Raw genomic sequence first — 23998 nt, 5'->3', positions numbered from 1 at the left:
GAGGGGAAAACATCATGCCATCTGTAGTTGAACCAGTCAGTGTGGCATAGAGGAAGAAAATTAGGTGTGTTTTTTTGTTGATTTGTTTGACCTACGCGCTGACTTCAGACACTTTTCTCTCTGTTAAAATGTCATTTGGAATCTTTCGTAGATAACTTTCCAGACAGTGTGTTGGGGTTTTACTGGCACCATAGTGTGCCTTGTGAAAAACAATTTAGAAATTGCAGTTGTTACAGTATCTGAGAAAGCAGCTTAAACTGAATTGGGATGATAGCTTCTATTCCATTCAGACCACAAATACGGATTTGTGATAGGCAAAATTATAAGCACAGCATTTATGTGCATCTTCTGGGTCTGTGGAGAAAAGAAGTAGAAGGAGATATTATTTGGTAGACTTTCTCCTAGCTGTAGAGTTGCAGCAAATTTCCCAGACAAGCAAACCAGAAGCCTGCTATAGTAACATATTCAGATGAGCTTTGCAGAACTCCAAGGAGGTGGAACAAGATGTAAAATACAGTTGATACACTCCCTGGCTTCTCCAGCTCAGTCATACCATTTCCATGTGGTACGTGTGGAACTTCTAAAAGAAATGGCAATGTAAAAGACATACGGATATATGGGTTGAAGCAAGGTCATGAGTGTGTATACAGCATCCCTTGCTCATTTGTTGACCTGTTGGGGCATTCTCTGGTGGCTCGGGGTCCCATGTGAGCTGCATGGATTTGTCATGGAGAGTGCATCTCCAAACTATGCTTCTCTTCAAACTCAGAGTTGTTCTTGTGCTCTTCCCTACAATGAGTACATATAACATTTGCCTACTGTCACAGTCAAGATTACCTTTTCTTCTGAAAGTGCCCGTCTTTTTTTCCTCACCCTTGAACTTGTCAGCTTTTGTTTTAAAGGCTTCATTAACCTCTGGTGTCATTGGTGTGGGTCTTCAGACTTCCCTAAATCAGCTAGAATATAAAGATCCTTGAGTCTCAGGCAAAGTCATTCTATTTCCAGAAAACAGTTTTGTAGATGTTAAGAATTTTGTTTTTCTCAAGCTATTTCCAGATACAGTGGACAAACTATGTCAGGGAAGGTTCATGATCAGTTCATGGTCGACTTATTACGTATTAGGGCTGTAGGTAAAGGTGAAGGTTGTAAAGCCAATCAGAAAGTCTATTTTGTGCATAAGATACCTCCCCTAAAAGTTAACAACTAAGTCAAAGTAGAAACTTTATCAAAAGGAAGTTCCAGAATAGATGGAATCAATATGAGATCAACTGGAGGGTTTGTAGGAAAGGTGGTAAGGTTGGGACCTGCTCTGAGCTTGTAAACTGTTTTAGAGGATTTCAGGCTCAATATGTAGGAGTTGAATATGTATGAGTATTTGAATACAGAAGAATACAGAATTTATTTGCACTTGAATACAGGAGACAGGTCATAGGCTATTCCATAAGTGCTGTTGTATGAAGAAGTTTCATATAGATTTTTATGGAAAAAAAATGCGTCTTTAGGAAGTGGAGAATCGTGAGATGCCCTGAACTGTTCACTGGAAGAGCAGGAATGGGAGTTACTTGTGCTATTGACCTGTTATCCTACAAAATAGTTTGACTTGAAAGGCCACAGCTGATAGAACTCTTAGAATAGCATAAGAACCAGATAGATTTTGAGTCATACTGTTTTTCATTGCAGGCAAGCATAATTATGAGACTCTGGCATACGCTTATGAGCATACAGGGAGATGTAGTTTTTGAGCATATATTGAGATGTAGTTTGAGGCAATACAAGAGGATATTAAATTAGGCAAGCATGAAATTAGCAAATTATGGGCAAACAGTAAAGAAGATGGAGGAAGCTGCCTATGGAATTGGAGGTCCTTTATTCCACAGTTTCATTTTTTAGTTACAGCCAAACAAGGTTTACTTGACAGCAGCCATATTGCTTTTTTTGTTGGTGGCAAAGGGAACTAAGGGTGTTGGCAGAGATTAATCACAAAATTGCTCAGGTGAGAGAGAGCCTGGAAAATATTGTTATAGGTAGGGAGGGGTCCCAAGTTTCAGAAGGTGCCTTTTTTCCTCTAACACAGACCATTTCCAGTCCTTCTTTCTTCCCTTTATGTCCAACATATCCCTCATCTTAAGCAGTTACCTACCTCCACTTTCCCGCCTGCTTCTTCCAGCACTCATCACGGTTCTCTGGTAGGGATGTGCTGGGGAGGTGGGAAGGGACGGATGAAGGGTTGGATGTTCTCCTGCAAGTAGGAGGGATGGGAAGAGGTGGAAACTGAAGCAATTTTCTGCTCCTGTTGGTGTTAGTAACGTCATTGCTTCCGCCTTCTTTTCCCCTTAGTCCTCTGGCAGCAATGGGGAAAGTTGCTTAAGTATAGTCCAGTGACCAGCTGGGCCAGAAGAGCCAATCTGTCTCGTTTCTGATGCAGAAATATGAAGCTGTCTGCTGCCCTAGGGTACTGCCTATCTTGCCTGCTGCTGGAGCTGGCTCCTTACTGGGATAATTTTCAGTACTGTCATTCTGATATAAAGGAAAATAATCAGCGAGGCTGGAGGAGAAAACACAAAACTCAGTGTAAAAAGAAACTGAGAATTGAGAAGAGCTGTAGTTCATCTTGGCTCTTCAGATCACAAGCAGTAACATATTTGCACTGACAGATCCCAGATAAAGGAGAACATAACTTCAGATTTTGTATAGTATGTGCAGCCAGAAAAGGGTAGCAAAGCTCTTGTACTAAGAGTAGAATGAAACGGCGATGGGAAATGAATTTTTCACCAGCCTGGTGAGACTGCTGGCAAGAGCTACGAGTCATTTGCTTGTCACAGGCATTTTCTGTAGTTGCTTTATAGTTTTGAACTGGTAGATACATTTGTGAAGAGAAGCAGTGTAAAGAAGTATTTATGCCTGTGTTTTTTTTTTTTTATTTTCTTTTTTTTTTTTTTTCTCTCTCTTTTTTTTTTTTTTCATTTGTAAAATATCAGTGTACAAACAGCAATGCTACTAGTCAGAAGTTTTGACAGGGAAAAGGAGAAAACTGAGTGCTCAGACAAGTGCTTCAAAATGGAGTACAAACCAATGTGACCTCAGAGTGGAGATTAATAGAAGCATGATTCAAGTAGAGACTGAATTGAAGATTTATCTGCTATTCCAAAATGCTGAATATTTCACTCAATGATTTTTTATAGTATGTATTTAAGTATTCTTCTAAATCCTTGAATGCTTCCATGAGAGTAATAAGGAAATTAGAAAAAATGTTTGCTCTTCAAGGCGAAAGACTTAGTCTGAGTCCCAGAGAAAAGAGCATGGTTTTATCCTAAAACTATCAGTTTATCAGTAAGAAATATTTTCTGGTTTCTTATTGCTTTTAATTCCTGCCTGCTTTCTGTCTCTTTGAAAAATAAATTGTGAGTTTGTATTAAAGTGCTTCATACAATTATTTTCTTCTTTAACAAGCTAAATGAAGCTGATTATATATATGTTACTGAGTAGTTAATGGTCATTCTAAAATGCAAATGCTATAAAACAATATAGTTAGACTGAGCTTAAGTCTTGGACAATTTTACAAACCAGTTACACAGCTTCACATGCAAACTGTATAAAAAATTTATTACTGCCTGTGAAATGCTTCTTCATTCCTCCCAACTGCTTCCTGCCTTTTAGCCCTGCTGAAAATCCTTCCAACATAGACTGTGACCTTTTCTGCCAGAGATCAGTAGCAGAGCCTTTAGAGGACCCCCCTCAGCTATAGGATGCTTTGCATAACTTTGTTGCTGTGGCGCCCCAGGGGACATCTTGCAAAACCCAGTGCTAATTTCATTTTTCAAATGTTACTGATGTGGCTTAGTTTTTAGTCATGTGGAGTCTGGTGTCCACATGTTTTCTTATCATTGATTTTATTCATTCTGAATATTAAATAATGTGGTGTCTTGAAAGTGTTGTCTTTTGGATGTGTATGGTCATGCCTAAAGATAAAAGTTAGGAACATGCTATGTTTTATCACTGCAGGTGATATTCTGCTGTCAGATATTTATGAAATAGAAAAAGATAATATCTTACATGTTGAGAAATTTTGATGCAATCAGCTTATTCTTCATGTAAACAAGACAAATGAGATGACCATATTTTGCTGCCAGTAACTGCATAACCTTGTAAAAATGTCTATTGTATTAGAAGGGAAGAATGTGAAGAATGCATGATTAAATATCTGACCAAAGGAGGCAGGGAACCACAGTCAAGATGGCACAAATAAAATAAATGCTGCTCACTTTATTTTTATGCAATATTTACCATCATTAATTCAATAAATTATTTGAAGTATGACAGTACTTACAGACACATAATCAAAGATTATTTGGCAAAGATTACATAGAAGTGTTTAAAAACAAGCAAACTACAACAGCAACAAAAAAAGAAAAAAATGCTCTTAACTTCTAAAATGTAGAACTTCCTAGAATGACAAGGTTGCTCATGAAAAAAAAAAAAAAAAAAAAAGTTTGATAATGTGGCTTAAGATGAAGTTTCTGAGGAGGAAAGAGTAGACATCATTTATAATCTGTGACAATCATGTTTGAAGCATCAGCTAGTTTTTTTATTTCTTTATCATAGCCCCTGCAACTTTCTAATTTTTATTATTGATTAAGAGAAACAAAGACATGACTATGTTGGTAACCAACTTGTGGTTGCATGACATAGATATACGGTATTTAAGGAAAAGGGAAGGTACACTTTTTTTTCATCTGCTGTTTGTCTGTGCCTAATGCAACTGCATAAATATGATTAAATTTCATCAGTAATACTTTAATTATACTGTTATTGGTACTGTTCAGCAATCATTCCATATATTATTTATAGATGTAGTAATACATGGTCTTGCTTTTGCACTGGAGGAATAATAAAATGAAACAGTTGTTTCTGTGAATGAAACAGCCTCATATTGTTTTGGGTCTGGAGTATAAAACTAGAGACTAAATATAGGAAGAGAAAATGGAGAGAAACACAAGTATTTACTAATCAGAGAGGCAGTAATCATAATGCTCTTCTGTTTTTTTTTCTGGTTTTCTGTTTTGTTTGTTTGTTTGTTTGTTTGTTTTTAATGAGTATCTTTGCACATGGAATTTTTACAGAGGGGTGATGAGATTGTGGTTTCATAGTTCCTGATCTAACTGTGCTTACCTTGTTGTTCATATGCTTTGTGTTATACCTTCTGAGGATAAATTGTCTTTAGGATTTAGCTGCTTAAACTGTCTTTTACTTGATGGATTTCAACTGTACTTTTGACTATTACCTCTGGAAGTTGTTTGTTTGTTTTTGGTTTTGTTTTGTTTTGTTTTGTTTTTTAGTTACAGATAAGTGCAGTAAAATCCAAAGCTCATTTTGCAGAGGATAACAAAACGGAATTATTCAGTATAATTTGGCATCCAAACTTTTCCTCTTTAAAACATAAATGCATCTTACACATCATTTGCAAAAATGAGTCTGTGTATGAGAGGCTCTCTGTGTTAATAGTAAGATTATTTCAAAGGCTAAATCATGAGACACATAATTTCTAATTATGTTGACGTGGACAATGTAGAAAACTTGGCTAAGTTGAGCGTGATCTTTTAGTAAATATGGAATTTTAGGGAAGCCAAAAGGTTAAAGATCATGACAGAAAACAAGGTGTATCTGCTTTCATAAGCCATGGCTGAATGAGTTGCATACTGATTCTTATAATTTGCTCAAAGATTCATCCTTGTATCTTTAAAGGATAAATTCCATCATGGATTTCATCTTGTCATATGTCAGTAAGTCTTTCTTCTTTGGATTGTCATGATTGGAGCAATTCACAAAATAGGATGGAAGAAATTACCTTATAAAAAATTGGGTGCTATGATTAAATACCATCTATAACTGTCCCGTATCCAACAGTGAAGAGGAAAAACAAAATTGCCAATAGGAAATTATGTGATGTTTTCTTGGTTCTGCAAGGGAAAAAATGGGAGAGAAAAATGCACATTTATCCCAGCCTGTGTTCTGGATTAATGATGGAAAAGTTTCACAAAAGGAATATGGATTCAGCTGAAAATTTACATGACAATTTTATCCAGTTATTCTTGATACCTGATCAATTGCTTGCTCCTTTTAAGAAAGGAAATAATACCTAATCAGCTCAAGTATAAAAAGCGGTATGATATCTATAAGAAAAAGAGAAGGGGTTTCTAAAAAATTTCTGTACTATGTTCTACCATTGATTATTATTTTACATTGTCTAATCAATTTTCCCCTCACTTGTTACAGAGGAATAGGAATTTTCTACAGGCTTTTAGTCTTAAAAGATATTTTAAACTCGGCTGGATAATAACTTGAGCAACATAATCTAATTGGCCTTGTGCTGAGCGAAGCTTGAACTAGATGACCTCCAGAGGTTCCTTCCAGCCTAAATGTTGCTGTGATTCTATGATTAACCCTCAAAATATTTTCTTGTAATCCTGTTTATCTAAGGGACTTGAGAAAATCCCTGTTATTAGAAGCGAATATTCACAGATCTGGCACAACAAGTGTGGTGTGGAATAAATTGGGATGAGAGGAGGAAGGAGGTAATTAAAGATGTTTGTAATCTCTACTCCATTTGGATAGCTAGCAATAAACATAATCCTTCTGCCACCAGGCCACATCTTTTAATTTTCTTCTCAGTCTTTTGATTGTTCTGGCTAAATCCTGGTTGTTGTTCTGCTTCTGCGTGCTGAGCATGCTAATAAGAGACTGAAAGCAACCAGTATTTCTGTCCCAGTGTGACATCTGCACCTCTGTCTTTGGTGCACTGCTTTGTGCTGCAGCGCTGACCCCAGATAGAAAGCCTGGGATGAGGGTATCATGAATAGGTGCTCCACATAGAGTGAGGATGCCTTTTTTTTTTTTTTTTTTTTTAAATCCCAAACCTTTTCTCAGATTCCATTTAGATTATGGCTTTTAGACAAAAACTGACACTTTTTTTTTTTTTTTTTTTGGGGGGGGGAGGCAAAAATCTAACAAATCCAAGTGCTTGGTAGAATATCAACATCTACTCAAGCATAGCATCATGACTATAATGAGCTTATTTTTGGGATGACTGTCTCCTTTTAAAATGTGAAAAATGCCTTGCAAACCCAATATCATTTTAATGTTCTATTTTGTAGTGCATTTTGGGAACCTTGGGGTTTGAAGATGCATGTCCTGCTGTTATCACCTTCACAATAACAATTATGGTTTGGAGAAAGACAGTTTACTTGCTGCTTAATGAACATGATATATCTGTTTCTAGCCTTGTTCCCACCTGATCTACAGCAAATGTGACTAATATTTTACAGACAGGCATAAGCTTTCTCTAGCATTGCACTGAAGCATCCATAGATGCTTTAAACTGGAAGGCATTTATCTGTGAATACTGTGGTATTGAGCCAAAGACAATTAAGTCCTGCTTAGAAGAAAAATACAATGGATCAGGCTAAGCATCATACTAACATGGCTTTTTCAGCCTGGAGAAAAGGAGACTCAGGGGCGACCTTATTGCTCTCTACAGGTACCTTAAAGGAGGCTGTATCGAGGTGGGGGTTGGTCTGTTCTCCCACATGCCTGGTGACAGGACAAGGGGGAATGGGCTAAAGTTGCGCCAGGGGAGTTTTAGGTTGGATGTTAGGAAGAACTTCTCTACTGAGAGGGTTGTTAGACATTGGAACGGGCTGCCCAGGGAAGTGGTGGAGTCACCATCCCTGGAGGTCTTTAAAAGACGTTTAGATGTTGAACTTTGCGATATGGTTTAGTGGAGGACTGTTAGTGTTAGGTCAGAGGTTGGACTCGATGATCTTGAGGTCTCTTCCAACCTAGAAATTCTGTGATTCTGTGAACATAACTACATGGTCTCAGGCTGAGTCAAAGCAAAAGCAAAGTCAGCTTACATCTGCCTGCAAGTATCACATGGAGGGATGGAGTTCTGTCAAAAAAAAATAAAAAAGTAGGGGAGGAACTTCAAAATTGCTTCAAAATTGTACTGTAAATTCTAGTAATCTCCTGGAATACTCTGGTAGAGTAGATTTGAAGTTTGACATTTGGTCATCTTTCCCTGCCTCATCTCTGGAAAATTGAATTACTGGAATATCTTCTGGGAAGTCATTGGTGTGAAAACAGTTCCTTTGGATTTTTGTAAACTTTGATATGATCAGAATTTCCCATTTTACATTCTCAAAATACGCCTTTTTCTATTTGTGTTTGAAATGACATTTCAAAAATTTGCTTTTATTCATTGCAAACTATCTACTAGGGGTATGTTGGAAATAATTTCTAAACATTTGACCAATTGCAGTGTTAGAATTGGAACAGATTGTATGTTTTTCTTCAGTTTTGGTTTGTTGTTTTGGGTGAAGAGAAAGTTAAAGAAACGGAATTTAAAGAAAGAAGTTTAGAAGTTTGCTTTTTATCCCCATTCAATTTAAGAATACTTTGTATATCTCAAACCTTCAAGACGGAGAACATTTTTTTCACCCCAATTTGAGAAGACTCTTCTTTCCTGTCACTGTGCTAGCATGTGCATGGATTCTCAGAGGTAATGTTGTCAAGAACTCTAATACTTTGAGAACGCAAAGTAGTCCACTGAGCAGACGTAGAAAGAAAATTTATAGATCTTGAAATTTCTAAGTAACTACTTAGCATGTAAGGTGTGAGTCTACAGGTTAATGTGCCTACTTGAAAGTAGTGCCAGCAGATTGAGAGTAGGAGGACAGCAGAAACAGAGGTAGAACAATGTGGACGACAGATAAGAACAGAAGGAAGCAGAAAGAGAAGTAAAAAAGGCTTCAGAATAAAAGATATGTGGTGTCACACCAGATGGAATACTGGTGTATTTTCTTATTTGATTCCTAGGTCTTCCTTGATAGATTGTGCAGGCTCAGATAGGTCAGTCTATTTTGTGATTTGTTTTCCCACATCTTTATACTATGATGACAATATCTATCTGCTTCATCAAAGTACTGTCAGTGTATCAACATTTGTGCACCATTTTGAAGGTTTAAAGTGTCACACAAATACTAAAGAATATTAAAAAAAATAAGGGTTTGCAACTTTTAGCAGCGTTGTGATGGATCCATAATTTGCTGTTTCAAGACAAAAGTAAATATCCATATAGAAACTTTGAGAACAAACGGGCATGCTTTGCTTTTGTGTCCATCACCAGCCCCTAGCTGGTTTAGAAACTCACTGAGAGACAAGAGCTAATGCCTCTCATGAATTCATCTCACCAATATGCATCAATCATTCCCAGTACCCAGCAGTGTGTCAGTCTTGTTGCATACCCTTGAAAATCTTCACTCTGACTTGTCTTGGTTGCCTGTGCTGAAAGTGAGATGGAAAAGCAAGACTGAGTAATAATTTATTCATAGTTTGATGTTTGTGATAAAAATAATTGTTGTAATAGCATTCTGTAAATAGTGTTAGAGTGCACTGTTTCCATTTTTCAGTGTAGAAGGAAGGCTTAAGTGAGTGCTTTTACTTTGTTGCTTATTATACATTGAGCTTGTCTCTGGTTTTCTTTTCTGTTATGTATTAGACAATTTGTCACTTTAAAGAAAAAATATGACAATTTTGTCATTTTACTTTTTGCAGGTAAATTTTTAAATGTTTAATGTTCAAAAGAAATATGTGATATCAAGTGTTTAGCTTATTAGCTCTGTCATAAATTCTTAGTAATTTTTTAATTCCCTTATTTAAAACAGTTATTATTTTTACCAAAAAAAAAAAAAAAAATCCCAGATGATCAGATTGTTCTCTCTCTCTCTCTTTTTTTTTTTTTTTTTTTTTTTTTTTTACCTTTGTGATACTCTAGTTGTGTAGAGGTGGCTTACAGTATAGCATATTCATAATAAAAAACATATCCTTGCTGTTGCCGAAATAAGGACCTTTCAGCTCTTCAAAGCAGAGTTTCAGAGAGGGGTTGTCAATGTTTTGTGATGAAATCAGCCTAAAAGCCTTTAGTCTTTCTGCTGAATCCTTAGAAAAAAAATAAAATAAAATCAGTCTTTGTCAAGGACTGTACAAGGTGGTGACTGGACAGTGCATTCAGAAATCACATTCCAAGCTACTTAGAACAGTGTGTGCAGGTGTTGAACACCCAACTTTTCTATAGGGCAAGCAGTAGAGAGGTGGCTTGTTGGACTGGGTTTCAAACAGCTAGTGTGCTCACCCAGAAGTTCCCAAAATAGATATGCAAAAAGTTGAAGAGTGGAGGGATATACCTGAGGAATGTTCTTTGCAAATACAGGGTACACTGAGGCATCTTCATCTTTAGGTCAAAGAGTTGTCCAAACCCTTCCTGAACCTCTCTGTCACAGGAGAGCTGCTGTTGCCATCCTAAAAGGATTTTTGCTGCTCCGTGGGGGGCAGTGTTCTCCCAGCAGCGGCTCCATTTCTGTCCTGCCTCCATACAGAGTCTGCCTGTTGGTAGTAACAGCACCCACCTTACCTGGACACTAGAAAGTGAATTTTGGAAGTGGTGGCTGCTGCTGGAGGAAGAGTCAGGGAGGAAGTACTTCTGTCTTTCTAAAACCAGAAAGAACCTGTTACTACTCCAAGGAACAGGAGAGGTACAGCCAATGTGGGTAGGGTGGTAAAGGTTGGACTTGCATACTGGACACACTGAAGTTAGACTGTTTTTCTGGTATAGGCATATATGTGGAAATACCTTAAAACTGGTTTAAAGGGATGTGTGTAGAACCTTGTTTAGGTGAAATCAAAGATAACACTTAAAGGCATGTGACTTTCCAAACTGAGACCAAAATGTCTTTTTTTTTTTTCCCCTGTATTTCCCTTTCCTTCTGTCATCCATCTCTCCAGAACAAGTTATTTTTCTCATATCCATATTTTATAGTTTTAGGATGATTTTAATGGGAACCTCAGGGTTAAACCATTGCAGGAGTAGTGCTCCTTCATGAGCTGACAGCTTTAAGAGCATTTATAGAATGTATCACAGTTTCTCTAGTGGGGATTGTAAAACAATGTAGTTCTCAACAAGATTTTTCAATAAAATTGTGGAATAACAGTAACACAGGGAAGAACAGACTCAAGACATGTAAAAGATTAGTTACGTACAATACTTGGCAAATCCTGTGGATTATTTTGCCTGAACATGAGGGTCATTTGAGCCTGTACTGTAAAAAAGACATTGTGGTTTGTTTAGAACCTGCTTAATGCATTGCCTTTCAGCTGCAACTTAATGTGCTGACTCTGATGCTGAAACTTATGCTCCTTGCACTTCCATCAAAATAAATGAGTAATTCTCAAGTAAAGAAATAAGAACACATAGATTATTTTTTTCCAAAAAATCACATCATAGGAATTACAGAATGGTAAAAATATACAAACTCTTCTCCTTGTGGTTTCAAATGTGGACTTGAAATCCCACTGATGTAAAGAAGAATATATACATATATATACAGCGATTAAAACAATCATTGTGTTGCATATAAGGAATATTCATTACTGTATTAAATCCTTGATGCTATATAATAAGGTTCTGCCAGTTGTGCAGTAACATTTCAAAGTCCTTCTTCAAAAACTTCCATGAAAAAGAGACACTGGAATGTTTGTGTAATATTCTAATCTGTGTGAAAGATAAATAAACCTGTTGTTGGGTTATATGAGACAGCTGTTAGCATTAAAGCCATGATTTCTAGTGTAGCATCCTAGTGTCAGTCATTGCCAAATAGATTGGTATTTCTGTGCTGATAAGAGAGAAGGAAATCTGTACAATATTTGTCCAATTTTCAGTGTCAAAGAAGAACAAGCAGCAATTAGTACCAACTAATATTCTCGTTGGGACTCTCATTTAAAAAAAGAGGGATCAGATAAGTATGGATTTAACTCTATTTTTATTTGGCTGAATGGATCCTCCTCATCAAATTAAAGATTTATTGTCAGATTGCTGCGGGGTGACTTGCAGTGCTGGCACAGCTGCCTCTTTGCTCCCTCACATTTTTTCTCTCCCTCACTGTATATATGCAGTTGCAGCTGGTGCAGCACAGGAATTCCACATTCGCATGAATAACAGAATACCACTAATATTCACAGAATATTTTCTAACAACGGAATAGTTGTCAGACCTGAATTTAAGGTGTTGTGATCTAGATTAAAGTATCAGTGCAGTCAGATGTGCCAGGGAGGTGCTGGGGGTTTCCGTTCCATCTTTCCGTTTCTGTTTCTGTTTCTGTTTCTGTTTCTGTTTCTGTTTCTGTTTCTGTTTCTGTTTCTGTTTTTTGGCTCACCACTTAAACTGTGAGTACAGTTTCTGACCTGAAGATTATGGATACCTATTTTTCTACACCTATGGTATGTTTCCAGACAATACAGAAACAACCAAACTGATATAGATTCTTGAAGCAGTAGAGATATGGGCATGTTTGGAAGACCTCGATATTGTAATTCCAGCTCCAAGACTGCACAGAGGAAGTGCTGGCAGATCTCCACTGCCCCATGGAGCAGCGTGCTGCTGACAAACTAGCTTCAGTGGGTTGTCTTGCTCATTCTAACTCAGTAGCACGTCACTCTATAGATAGGGAATAAAAGAGCTTCTCAAGAAGATGTCGCAATGAGATTTAATGAAGGATGAAGAAATATTTTGAGGTAGATTTATGCAGTAGGATTAAACCATGAATCAAACCTGAAAAGGAGGCACCAAGGAGACCGTGCTCTGATTTTGGTTTCAAATGGGCAAAAGGAGGTGAATTCTTAATTGCTGAGGAAATCAGTTCCTGGTGGTGCAAAATTCTTTATATTTGATGCTTTGTCAGTAAGAAAATGTTCCAATAAATAGTGCTAAAACAATTTTTCTAGATGTTTGCCTAGAATAATAAATTTTATAACATTCACTCCTGTGTAAGGCTGGAGATTTAAGGTCTCATAAAGAAAAGTTTTGACTAACAGAGACTGTGATTAGAGTGGAAAACCTGAGATAAATTTGCTGCTATTTCCAATATACAGAATGTGCTCTGAAATGAAGTAGAAAAATAAATTTGCTTAGAGTGGGTTCTGTGACACAGTGATAAGTCTTCACTGAAATAAACATCCAGCACCTTGCTGGGTGTGGGATTATCTAGGCTACTTTTGTAGTGAAAGGCAATGAACTTTGATAAAGGGCTCTGGCACTAATTATGTTATCTGCCCCATGTAGCTCTGATACCAGCAATGAAAAGAATGTGATCATCATTAAAGATGATCAATCAAATAATTTAAATGACTACAGAAAAGAGAATAAGTAAGTGAAACAGAAAAAATGATGAATACAAAGGAAAATAATGTAGCAAAATCAGAGCCTGAAGAGGTAGGTTTTTTTTTAGCCTTATAGTTGGTGGTTTTTAGAAGTCTAAAATATTGTCAACATGCTGCAGCTGACAATGCATTGGGACACACTGCAGCATTTAGTGCTGAAATTATTGCATCTTCTGTTTGTTTGTTTGTTTGTTTTTGTTTTTTTTTTTTTTTTCAAGATTTAAAAACAAAACAAAAACAAAAAGCAGACAATAATGGGAATGTTTGTAACTTAATATGAATACCAATGAGATCCATACTGGCACTGTTTGACAGAAGTTTTATCAGACACTTCCCATGTCACATCTAGCCCCAAAATCATGCACATTACCAAAAATCATTGGACAGATGGCTTCTCTGAATCTGTGAAAGTGGCTAATTTGCTGTTACCATCACTTACTCATATTTGGTAGCTAAAGTAAATGCTAGTATAAATATAAAAGCATTATATTTTTCTATTGCATTAAGAATAATTTAAAAAAATATTAAATATGTAGGTCTTATTAGAAATAACAATTTCAGAAATTAGGTAGATTAATTTGCCTGTATGTCTTATCACTCTTCTACAGTTCAGCACCTGCATAATTGAACAAGCTTTAAAGAAGTCATCTGCAAAATAATTTGTCTCAAATGAGATCAAAACGGCACATTCAATTTCCGTCTTTTCTGTTTTCACAGAAAGCCAGGCTGGAACATACAAGCTTACCTTCTCCTCTGTATGAAAATTTAAGTCAACTGCAGGATTTATTTTTTTACAGGAAATGTTTTGCTGTTGTTGCAATTGAAAAGTAAAATACGAAGAAAAACGCTTTTGTTCATCCTGTGCTTAAAGTCTGAGGACGTATTGTTGGTTCTTATTGAAAAGGTTTTAAAGGTACTAAATTAAGCAACTGATAAGTTATTCATACAAATTACAATGTCCTTCTCCAGGAAGACATCAGGGTGCAACCCTTACCTTAAAAGAAAAATAACTATTTACCTTCCTGTACCTTGTGGCTTGCCTTTAAAGGAAATGTTCCATGACAGCAACTCCAGTGAGATGAAGAAGAAGTGAGAACAGGAAAATTTAATGTTTCAATTGTTATCAATAAACATATTTGGTAGAATACAAATGTGTTTTGGAAGAAAAATGTTAAATTTTTGAGAAACCAAGTGGATATGGTTATATTAGCACATAGGATCTATAAATTGAAACCAGAAATTTCAGTAATGGTGATCAAGATTCAGATCATGGTAATTACAGTTTAGATATTAATTCCATGAATTATTAAGAACTAATAACTCCTAACCCATTCTTCACCATAAAACTTAACAGCTCCTTTCACTGATATATAGTTACGGAATAAATAGCTAAAAATATGGAAAAAGTCGAAAGAATTTTACAGTAGAAATTTCAAGTCATTCAGTAAATTCATATTTATTGTCTTGGAAGGCTATGGAAGGCTATATTTATGGTCTTGGTGTTATGTAATATTGAAGCAATTTACCTGCACAGTTCTTAGTCATGGATAATGATAGGACAGTAGCTTCTCTGTAGTTACTGTTTGCAAATACATGATAGGGTAATTTTAAGATGGTCTGTACACTGAAAATCTGATAGCTCTTTTTAGCCTTTCAGGTATAGAAGCTGGAAGCATGATATTCTATTTTAATGGAACTTGGTTAAAATGAAGTACTTAATAAAGAGTAAAAATAGCATGATAAGATATAAAAGAAAATAAGCGGGGGGTGAGGAGGGGGGGGGAAGTGTTCAAAGCTGTCAGATCTTGAGTACCAGGATTATTTAATTTCAGAACAGTTTAGTGTATTGCAAAATAGGCTAGCTTATGTAGGCAGACATATTTTACTCACTCCATCCCTTATTTTGGATCACCATAAGTAGATGTTGAGTACCTCATATCTTACTATGTTCACGGCACGAACTTGAATCTCTTATCCCCATTCTTATTCTTGGAAGAAACAGGCTAAAATGTTAACACTTGTATTTTGGGTGCTTTCTCCCAAGTTCTGAGTTCAAATGGTATGAAAAAGGATACTTCGGCAAAGCTCCAACCAAACAGTGTTTGGGTCCTCGTAATCCACAGGGAATCATAAGGGAGATGAGCTATGAGCCTCGTATAAGTTTTCTGTGATATTGGCAGTCGAGATGTATATCATATCCCTACAAGTAAGCCATAAGGCTAAAGAAAACAATCTTGGAATTGCCTTTTCCAACGGAACATGATTCCTCACTTGCTTGTTCTTGAGGAATGCTGTTCAAGTCTAGGCAGCAGAAGTCTGTGACCACCTGCTTTATCAGGTAACTCACTTCCAAAGACAGGGTCATAAGAAGCTACGAGATTTAGCTGAAGTCCTGATCAGCAAAGAGCATGGAGATTAGTGCATGGAATATTTCCACCATGAACACTAAGCTTTGGGAATTGATCCAGACCATTGCTTTTCAGGCAAGGGCTTCCATTCCCTGTTAAAGACGTAAAAAGGTGTGGGAAAAGGATGTCAGTCAAAGACAGTGATCATATCTCATGTTAAAGATGATGATTCTTCTGATTTCTTTACTTCTGTCTGTGAGCTAATAGTAGCACTACATCTTTGTAGAGAAGCTCGTTTTGTTTTGTTTTGTTTTGTTTTTAATAGCAAAGAGTTTGTCCTAATTATTTGAGTGGTCCTATCCATTGCAGTGTGCACAGTTCCAGGCTTCTGGGAACTCAGAGACAAATACATCCTGGTGCCCCCTCTCCTGAGAGTGCAGCTAACAACGTGTTTAGATCGTGTTTGAGATTGCAATGCAGTATTCTTCCTGGGTAGTGGGATCTGGGGGGACACTGAAGATAAGAGAATTGCATCTTTTATGAAAGTGCTTTCTCCTTGGAAATCTCATTTCTGTATTGTGACAAAACCTAACCCCTGGGACTGCCTCTGGGAAGAGCAGCAATGCTAGGCATTATCTTGTCCTGCCAGTACAGCATCTATCATCAATCACAAAACAGGTTTTCTCCCTCTGAGGAAGGTAATTTCTTGACAGAGTCCCTGTTTCAATTTTTCAATTAGTGCTTTGGCTGAGGCTAAGGCTACGTCCACCACAGACACAGAGACACAGAGAGAGAGCATCTGTCTAACCCAGGCAAAGCAAAGACAGAATAGAACAGGAGATTTGGTAAACTTTCAGCGAACCTCACGTCTGTAGTTCAGCTACCTGTTCAGCCACACTGCTTTATGCAGAAACACCACTTTCTTAAGACTTTTTGGTTTCTGTTACATATTACTTTCTAGGTTTTGTCTTGAAATCTGTAATTCATGTTAGTTGAAAGATTCTCTTTTTCCTATTAAGATACCTTTTATGGCAGATTACAACTGTATGTTCATTTTCCAGAATGGAGAGACCATGTAAATTATTCTTGAAAGTAAAATTAAAATATTGCTGTTTGTAAATTAGGTCCTTTAAGGTTTTATCTTGTGTGATTTTATAGAGTATACTCTTACAGTCACCTATGTTCTTTATTTCGTCAGTTTCTGGTGATCACAATAACTTAAGCAGTGGAAAAACAAATGAAGAGAAACTGAAACTGTGCTTACTTTTTGCATTTTGTTTGTGCCTACTAGCATAATCAAAATCAGTATGATCAATGCAATGAGTGCCGTGCAACTCTTTAGGAAAATGGAATACCATCTTGGAGGAAGTAGCAATCTAATTAGTATACCTTTCTTTTTTTTTGGTACCCTGGCGCACATGGAGGGGAAAGCACTGGCAGACCAACTGAGATTAAAGGTTTCCAGTTAGAAACCTTAGAAGTTTGTCTACCTAATTTAGTTTCTCCAAAAACAGGAAGTCTTGTGGCAGCAATTATTTTCCAGTTAAAGTAACTCTGATGACTATGAAACAATTTTTCCAGGTTTTGCATTTGTGTTTACATTTTTTCCCCTACATTCCTGTACTAAATGGTAACATCTCATGAAATTTAAGGCTTTTCAAATCTTACTTTTTGCATATCCATTCATCTAAAGTTAAGCATATATGTGGCGTGGTTTTTTTTTTATTTAGAATCAAGACCTGATGCTTTGCTGAATGAGTGATTTGTATACACAATATACTGAATGTAATATATTTAGTAGAAAAACTTTTTTCTTTCTTGCTTGCTTGATTCTATTTTCCCCTGTCATGATATAATTTCAGTTCTTTGGGTAAGTTTTGCCATTAGCAATTTTATGACTGTTTTTTTATGACAATTGTCACACAGAAAAACCCTGATTTGTCTTATCACAAAGGAAAGTCAATTCCATGTAAGTATTTAATCTTGGATGTTTACGATTGTATGTTTTCTCTGTCTCTCCTGCTCCCTTCTCCAGAAGTTTGGAAATTATGTTCTAGGAGTGCATTAGTATATGTTCTGTTCAAAAGATTACAGTCCTTACAGTCATTCTAAAGTCATTCTTCTGCCCCATTTAAATTCTATTATTTTATTTATTGCAGATGGGGAACTCAAGGAGATTTTACCACTACTCACCCTCGGCCTGTTGTCAAAGTAAAACTCTTTACAGAAAGCACTGGGGTTCTGGCACTTGAAGATAAAGAACTAGGAAGAGTGAGTATTATGTGTAGAAATGAGAAATATGTGAGAAAATTATGTGTAAGAATGTGAACATTGACAAAGTATGCCATAAATGGTGTAAGGGATTTGTTACAGCACTTGCTGTGCTGCAGCTATACCACACGGTGTTTTTTCCTTTAAGGATGACTACTCTCAGTGTTCAAAACCTGGTATTGTATTGCCTTTCAGGAATTTGTACTGTAGATCTGTTGTGTTTTTCTTTGCCTTGTTTCAAACCTTAAAAAAAAAATCCTCAGTGATGTTCCACTGTAGATGTAAGGGGAGGAATGATGGAGATAATATTGGACTAAAACAGGAGTTCTCACTCTTGTACTGTTTTAGCTTCCCTTTTCCCATTTGTCCTCTCTTGACAGGATCATTTATCCTTTTTAGACCAAAATCAGATGTTAGAGAACAATGTATCATATAAAGAGGAGGATTTGGTGAAAGAGGTAGATAGGATCCACAAATATTGCCCCCATCTCCTTTTGAAAATCTCCCCTCTGACATGTCACACATGGAGGGAGGATAGCTCACTTTTTAACACTCGATTTTGTATTCAGGGTCATGGCTATTTCTCATTCAAGTGAGGAGGGCTTGTTAGGAAGATCAGGGCTTTTCCCCACTTGGTGTCCTCCTATCACAGGCAGCTGCTTAAGAGTCGCTTCTCCCACACATTCTTTCACATTCCTGCACCTTTTGTAAGGTCAGAACTGTGTCCTCCGTATTACCTTTTCTTGCCTCCTCTCATCTCTTTCTGAGATGTCTGCAAGGTCACTTGGTGAAGGACCTTGCAGCTGAGCAAATTAGGATCAGTGGTATTTGGACTGAGAGCAATGAAAAGAAATGGGGAGAGGATGCTGAAAGTAGCACACAGTGCTGTTAAACACAGAGAAATTCCTTCTCTGTCCCTGCTTGCTCAGTCCTATCAAAGAAGCAAAAGAAAAGTTAGTGCAAAGGTGCAAGGCAGTGAGGAAGGAAATATATGGCTGTAGTGAACTGTGGCCAGTACAATCATTGCCAAGGAGTCAGAGAAGATGAGAAGCAATTACAAAATAATGGGCTAAGAAGAACCAGAAGTATTAACTGGAGCCTGTTGCTCTGCAGTGTTAAATAGTCAAAGTTCAGGTATAGGTCTTGGTCTGCTGTATTAGTTTGCAGCTTATCTGAGTTTCTGGAACAGGAGGTTAAAATGGTTTTAAAAGATTTTTAAGAATTGAAACATTTCGGATGTAAAATACTGAATATAGCCTTCACCTTAACTGTATCCTATGGCCCCAGATGATTTGCATTTTTTCCTGTCTTTTCTCACTCCTGCCCTTCTTCTGACGCAACTGGATTTTTCAGCTGTTCAAACCATTTTAAAGAAGGTATTAGCTCTCCTTTCTTGGTGGGGGTTGGTAAAGGGAGAAAGAATTAAAAAAATAGGTAACTGAGAGGGGCTAAATCTGAGCTTACCACTCTGGTGAGTCTGATCCAGCTTTGGAGTCTGGTCCAGCTTTCCTGGACACAAAGCAAGACATAAATGGTGAGTGAGAAAAAAGTAATCTTCTGTTCCTGTTGCTGATTCTTACTCTGCTGTTGTTTGTGGTTTATTTTTGGCACAAAGTCTGTCTGCTTTTAGCAGGTGCTCTGAGGTTTGGCAGTTTGTACCAGAATTAGGCAATTTAAATCATTGCCTCTAGGTGCTTTTTTTGTTCCTCATCACAAAGGACAGAGGCCATCACCTTTTATTCACCTGCATTAAAGCAGATTAGATTGGGCACAGCAAACAGAAGTACCTCAGAGATTTCTACATATGAATTCTACCTTTTATAATCCATTGCTGATACATAGAAAATGTTCAGCCTCCATTCTTGACTCAAAAATACCTTCTGAAGTATTTTATTCACCTTTAAACAGGCATGGAGACAATGTTGTGCATGCCAGCACACTGCTGTCCACTGTAGCATAAAGGTGCTTACACGATCCACAGGCATAAGTTGTGAATGGTCTGCTTTCTCCTTCCAGTTATATATATGCTTTTGTTCATATACATCTGCTGCTTTGCCAAGGTACTCCGACTGATTCTGCAAGTTGGTAAGAGACAAACCTCCCTCAGTGACCTTATGTACAGTCCCTATGTGGTCCCTAGCAGTAGAAGAGAACATGAGAGAGGGCACTGTTCGTCATGGTAGACACTAGGCCTGTTGGGCCTGTTTGGTTGTCTGTCTGTCCTCTTGCTCCACCCAGGCATTGCTGACAGACACCTTACACCTACTGGTGTTAGATGCGTCCAACCAAGAGAAGAGGCAATCTGCCAGCTTAGGTTTGTGATTCAACCAGAGTATTTGACAGTGTTGGTGGGTAGCTTCAGGGGAAGATTGGGAGAATATTTGACAGGTTTTTGACAAAATAATTTTAAGGTAGTTTGTACCCTCATGATATACATCTAAGCTTTCAAGGGTGTATTGTGTTATCACTGTCTTCATTTTCAGGTTTGAGAGATTTAAATTCAGGCAGCCTTAGGAAAGATGCCAGATCCCCCTAATTCTGCTAAGAAAGTTTGTTAATTTCATGGCTGGTCAATACACTGCAGGGACTTGCTGGAGTACAGCTAGGTTAGTTATGCTCAGAAAAAGCCTGAAGATACTTTCACTGGTATTTTTTCTGTAATTAAAAATTCATCTCAAACTTGCCATTTCTGAGGTAGGTTTGCTGTGGACATAAGTTCTCATCTGTCATGTAGTTTCTTCAAAAGGTGTCTTGACCCAATACTGCTTTTCTGGATTAATGAAGTTTGCATTTCCCACACCCTGAGGTTATTGTTGAAGGTTTTATTCTGTTTAATCTGTAATTAGAAATAGAAGCTACATGATTCGAATTTTGAGCTTCCATCAGGTAAAAAAGGTTTGTTCTGGCACCAAGGGACCAGCTTTTTATGCAGGTAGATCTTAGGTGTGAAATGTGGAGCCAGCGATGTATTTTCACAGAGCTGCAGAGAAGTTTTTCCTGTGCTCTGCTACAGGTTACAACAGCCTCTCACACTCATTAACTCCAGATGTAGGCCCTGATCTCAGTGTGACAGCTCCTCCGTTTGAGGAGGCACTGCTGATTTCCAGAGGTACCTAGTTGGTGTTGGAGTGGGAGGGAAGCAGGCTTATGCTTTTAGTGAAGTGGGGAGCCCATACTTACAGCTTCATCCTCAGAAAGAGTACAAAATATAGATATCTAGAATATAAAAACTAGTGGCTGCTCAGCATCTGCTGCAGAAATCACCAGATGAGCACAAAGTAATGGGATTTTTTTACCTGTATTTCACATCTTTGCCTTTCAAGGCATTTAAGATGTCCTTAACCAACAGGAGGTAGCACTTGTCTGACATTACTCTCTTCCTCTAAAAAAATAAAATAAATCCATTTGTGAATGCCGAGAGCAGATTTTGCTTGTTAGGGGATATTTTTCTTGCTCCCTGCTGACCGCTTTCAGTATCTTTAAATAAAAAGGAAAAGTTTAACCTTTATTCTCTGTTCTACAGAAACTGGAGGACAGCTGGATAAGCTCAGTTTTCTGTTGAAACAAACAAATGGAGAAACATGCTGAACAGGAGAGGAAGGGGTGTTATTTGGATTTGAGTTTGACAGAACAGGAGCTTCTGGAGTCACAGTCTGTGTCTGTGATTCTACAGACCTCAGCATCCAGCGTGCCAATGAATTTAACTTCTAGAAACTGAAGCAGGTTGTGTCTTTGAGGTGAAGTTTGTTCTAATCGTGAAATGTTCAAAACTTTAATCAAGTATCTTTGAGATGCGTGTTCCAGTTTTTAGGTGACACTGATCTGTCTGCTTCAGTAGTTATGTATACATATACAAAAGGCAGAATTGATAGAAATGTTTGCATTTGTATGTGCAACAGCTGAGGAAATGTGAAGAAGCAGAGTTTGGAGTAAATACTTCTGAAAAGTCAGCCTGGTGGTTTTTGAAACTCAGGGATCTGACACCACTTTTCCTTGTTCTGTACTTTGTGTATGAAGATGTTCAAACCTAGTAATTCAAAGTGACAGCCATTGTGCTTGCTTAGCACACATGTGAATACAATGTGAGAACAGCAGGTGGTGTTTGATTACTGGTACTTTCTGAATATAAGAGTATTTCAATCTTCTTGCTCTGACTATTCAATTAAAAGTGAACTATTGTCTCCCAACCTGCTTGTCACAGTCAGCTGCAGCCAGCAATAATTAGCTTTGCAATTACGGGGCTATTTTTTTTTTTGTTGTTTTGTTTTGTTTTGTTAGTACTGTTCTTCTTGATTTGATTTAAAGACATTACGAAACAGCTTGCTGGTTAGGTACCCGTACTTGCACAACTGCCTAGTCTCTGAACACTTACTGCACTGGGCTTGTTGTTTATCTTCTATGCTGTTTCTGAAGGCGCTCTGAGCAGTGACAGTTTCATATTGTGAATACATTAATTTAAAGCCTGCCATCATGGGTAATACATTTCTCCATCACATTTAGAAACGACTTGAGGTTTTGCAGGTCTGTATTTAAGTTTGGAAAATGATATCAGATTGCTTCCTCCACCCCCTTTTTCTCTTGTTCCCCAAGAAGTCTGCCTGTCAGCACCGCATTATGTCTGGCTCCATGTCGTTGTTCCCATGTGAACAGTGTTTTTCTCAGTAGCTCCTTTGCGAGTGCCTTTCCTCAGAAATTCTCAGGCTGCTTTTCATTGAGGCATGCTCTCTCTTAGGTTTGGGGAAAGGGCTGCTTGGGAAGATCTGTTCAGGTAAGTATTCAGATGGTAGCAATCAATATCCATTGAATGTATAAATTGCAAAGTCTTCTTTCACTATGCACCTGTTCAGTTTTTCTCTTTGATTTTTGTTTCTCTTTAGCCACCTGTTACCCGAAGCATTGTCTGAGTGCTTCAGCTATAATACAATCATAGCTGAAAAGCGAGAGATCTCTCAATGGATGAGATCATGGAGCTGGCATAAAATCCCCATATGCTCCCTTGCTGATCGAGATCTTATTAACCCTTAATTTTCAAGGGGAGTCACTTTTAAGAGAGCCATCTACTTTTTCCACTTCTGCCTCCAGTCTTGTCTCTCTCTCTCTCCTCGAGCTGGTGGTGCTTCACTGTCTTGGTGGCAGCAACTCATGATTTAATACTCAGAAGCATAAAGGACTTGAGTGCAGTGCTGTGTTTTGTAGCCTGCTGGCAGGACATTGAAGGGAACTTTACTTCTTTTCATACTGACAGCAACCTCTGTCTTGCTGACATCAACCTATATGTGGGCAAGGGACATAGCTGGGAGTAGCTCCAAGCTATCAAGTTGTGAGGGAAGATGGCTTGAGAAGGGTTAGTAAACTCTATCAAAAGCAAAAGTTCTATTAAAAGCAGGGGAGTGTCCCCTAAATAGGGATATGGCCACAACTACACAAACAACGTAATGTTAAAGGGTCTCTAAACTACTTGTAGTCATGTCACCTGCCCCAGACCAGCTTTATTAATTTTTGGTCCCCACACTATTTGCAGATCAGTCAATCAGACAGTGTTTAACTAAGGAACTTTCCTATGATCTTTCCTATGATCTTTGCTCAGACAATAACTGGCAGCACAAATTTGTATGTGCCAAATAATCATGGGTGATTATTTCATAACATAGAATTTGCCTGTCCTCTCTGCTCGCACTGGCATAATTTATCTTTTCAAATCACTGCATTTTAAAACACAAAAGGAAAAACCTTCCATAGAATGAATTATTAGTCCTGTTATGTGATGAAAGCTTCAATACAGTTGGGGGAGCATATCAACTTATGTGCAGGGAACTTAGTGTTTTAAATTGTTTTAAATAAGCACAAATTGCTGCAGAAGTGACTTGGGTCACCATGGATACATGGGTATTGGAGAAGTTGGTTTCTCCAGTTCATCCAGGGGCTTTTTGCATAAGGCTGTGTGTATTACTTATTCTGAACAGAGCTGGCAGTCCTGCTTATGATTAAGGGCATGTGCCATAAGATTCACTTTTCAACTGCTTGTAACTTAGCCAGACTTTAACTGTTCAGGCTGAAGTTTTTCATCCTAGGTATGGAATAAAATAAAATGTGCTTTTGGTCAATGACAAAAA

The 23998-nt window shown here is 37.6% G+C and overlaps 1 protein-coding gene across 6 annotated transcripts in view; it reads left to right on the top strand.

Moving 5' to 3' along the window:
* CADPS2 (calcium dependent secretion activator 2) overlaps positions 1-23998 on the top strand; it is a gene marked incomplete at both ends in the record, with an annotated part of 310262 nt that overhangs the window by 132158 nt on the left and 154106 nt on the right. For all 6 annotated transcript variants that reach the window (XM_084296609.1, XM_084296611.1, XM_084296606.1 and 3 more), the window contains one exon: positions 17774-17885. In XM_084296609.1, the coding sequence (XP_084152735.1) occupies positions 17774-17885 (112 nt within the window). The remainder of the gene's footprint in view (positions 1-17773; positions 17886-23998) is intronic.

Source organism: Netta rufina, assembly GCF_964035555.1.
Source record: "Netta rufina genome assembly, chromosome: 1".
Classification (NCBI taxonomy): domain Eukaryota; kingdom Metazoa; phylum Chordata; class Aves; order Anseriformes; family Anatidae; genus Netta; species Netta rufina.
This window is presented reverse-complemented; position numbering and strand designations above follow the sequence as displayed.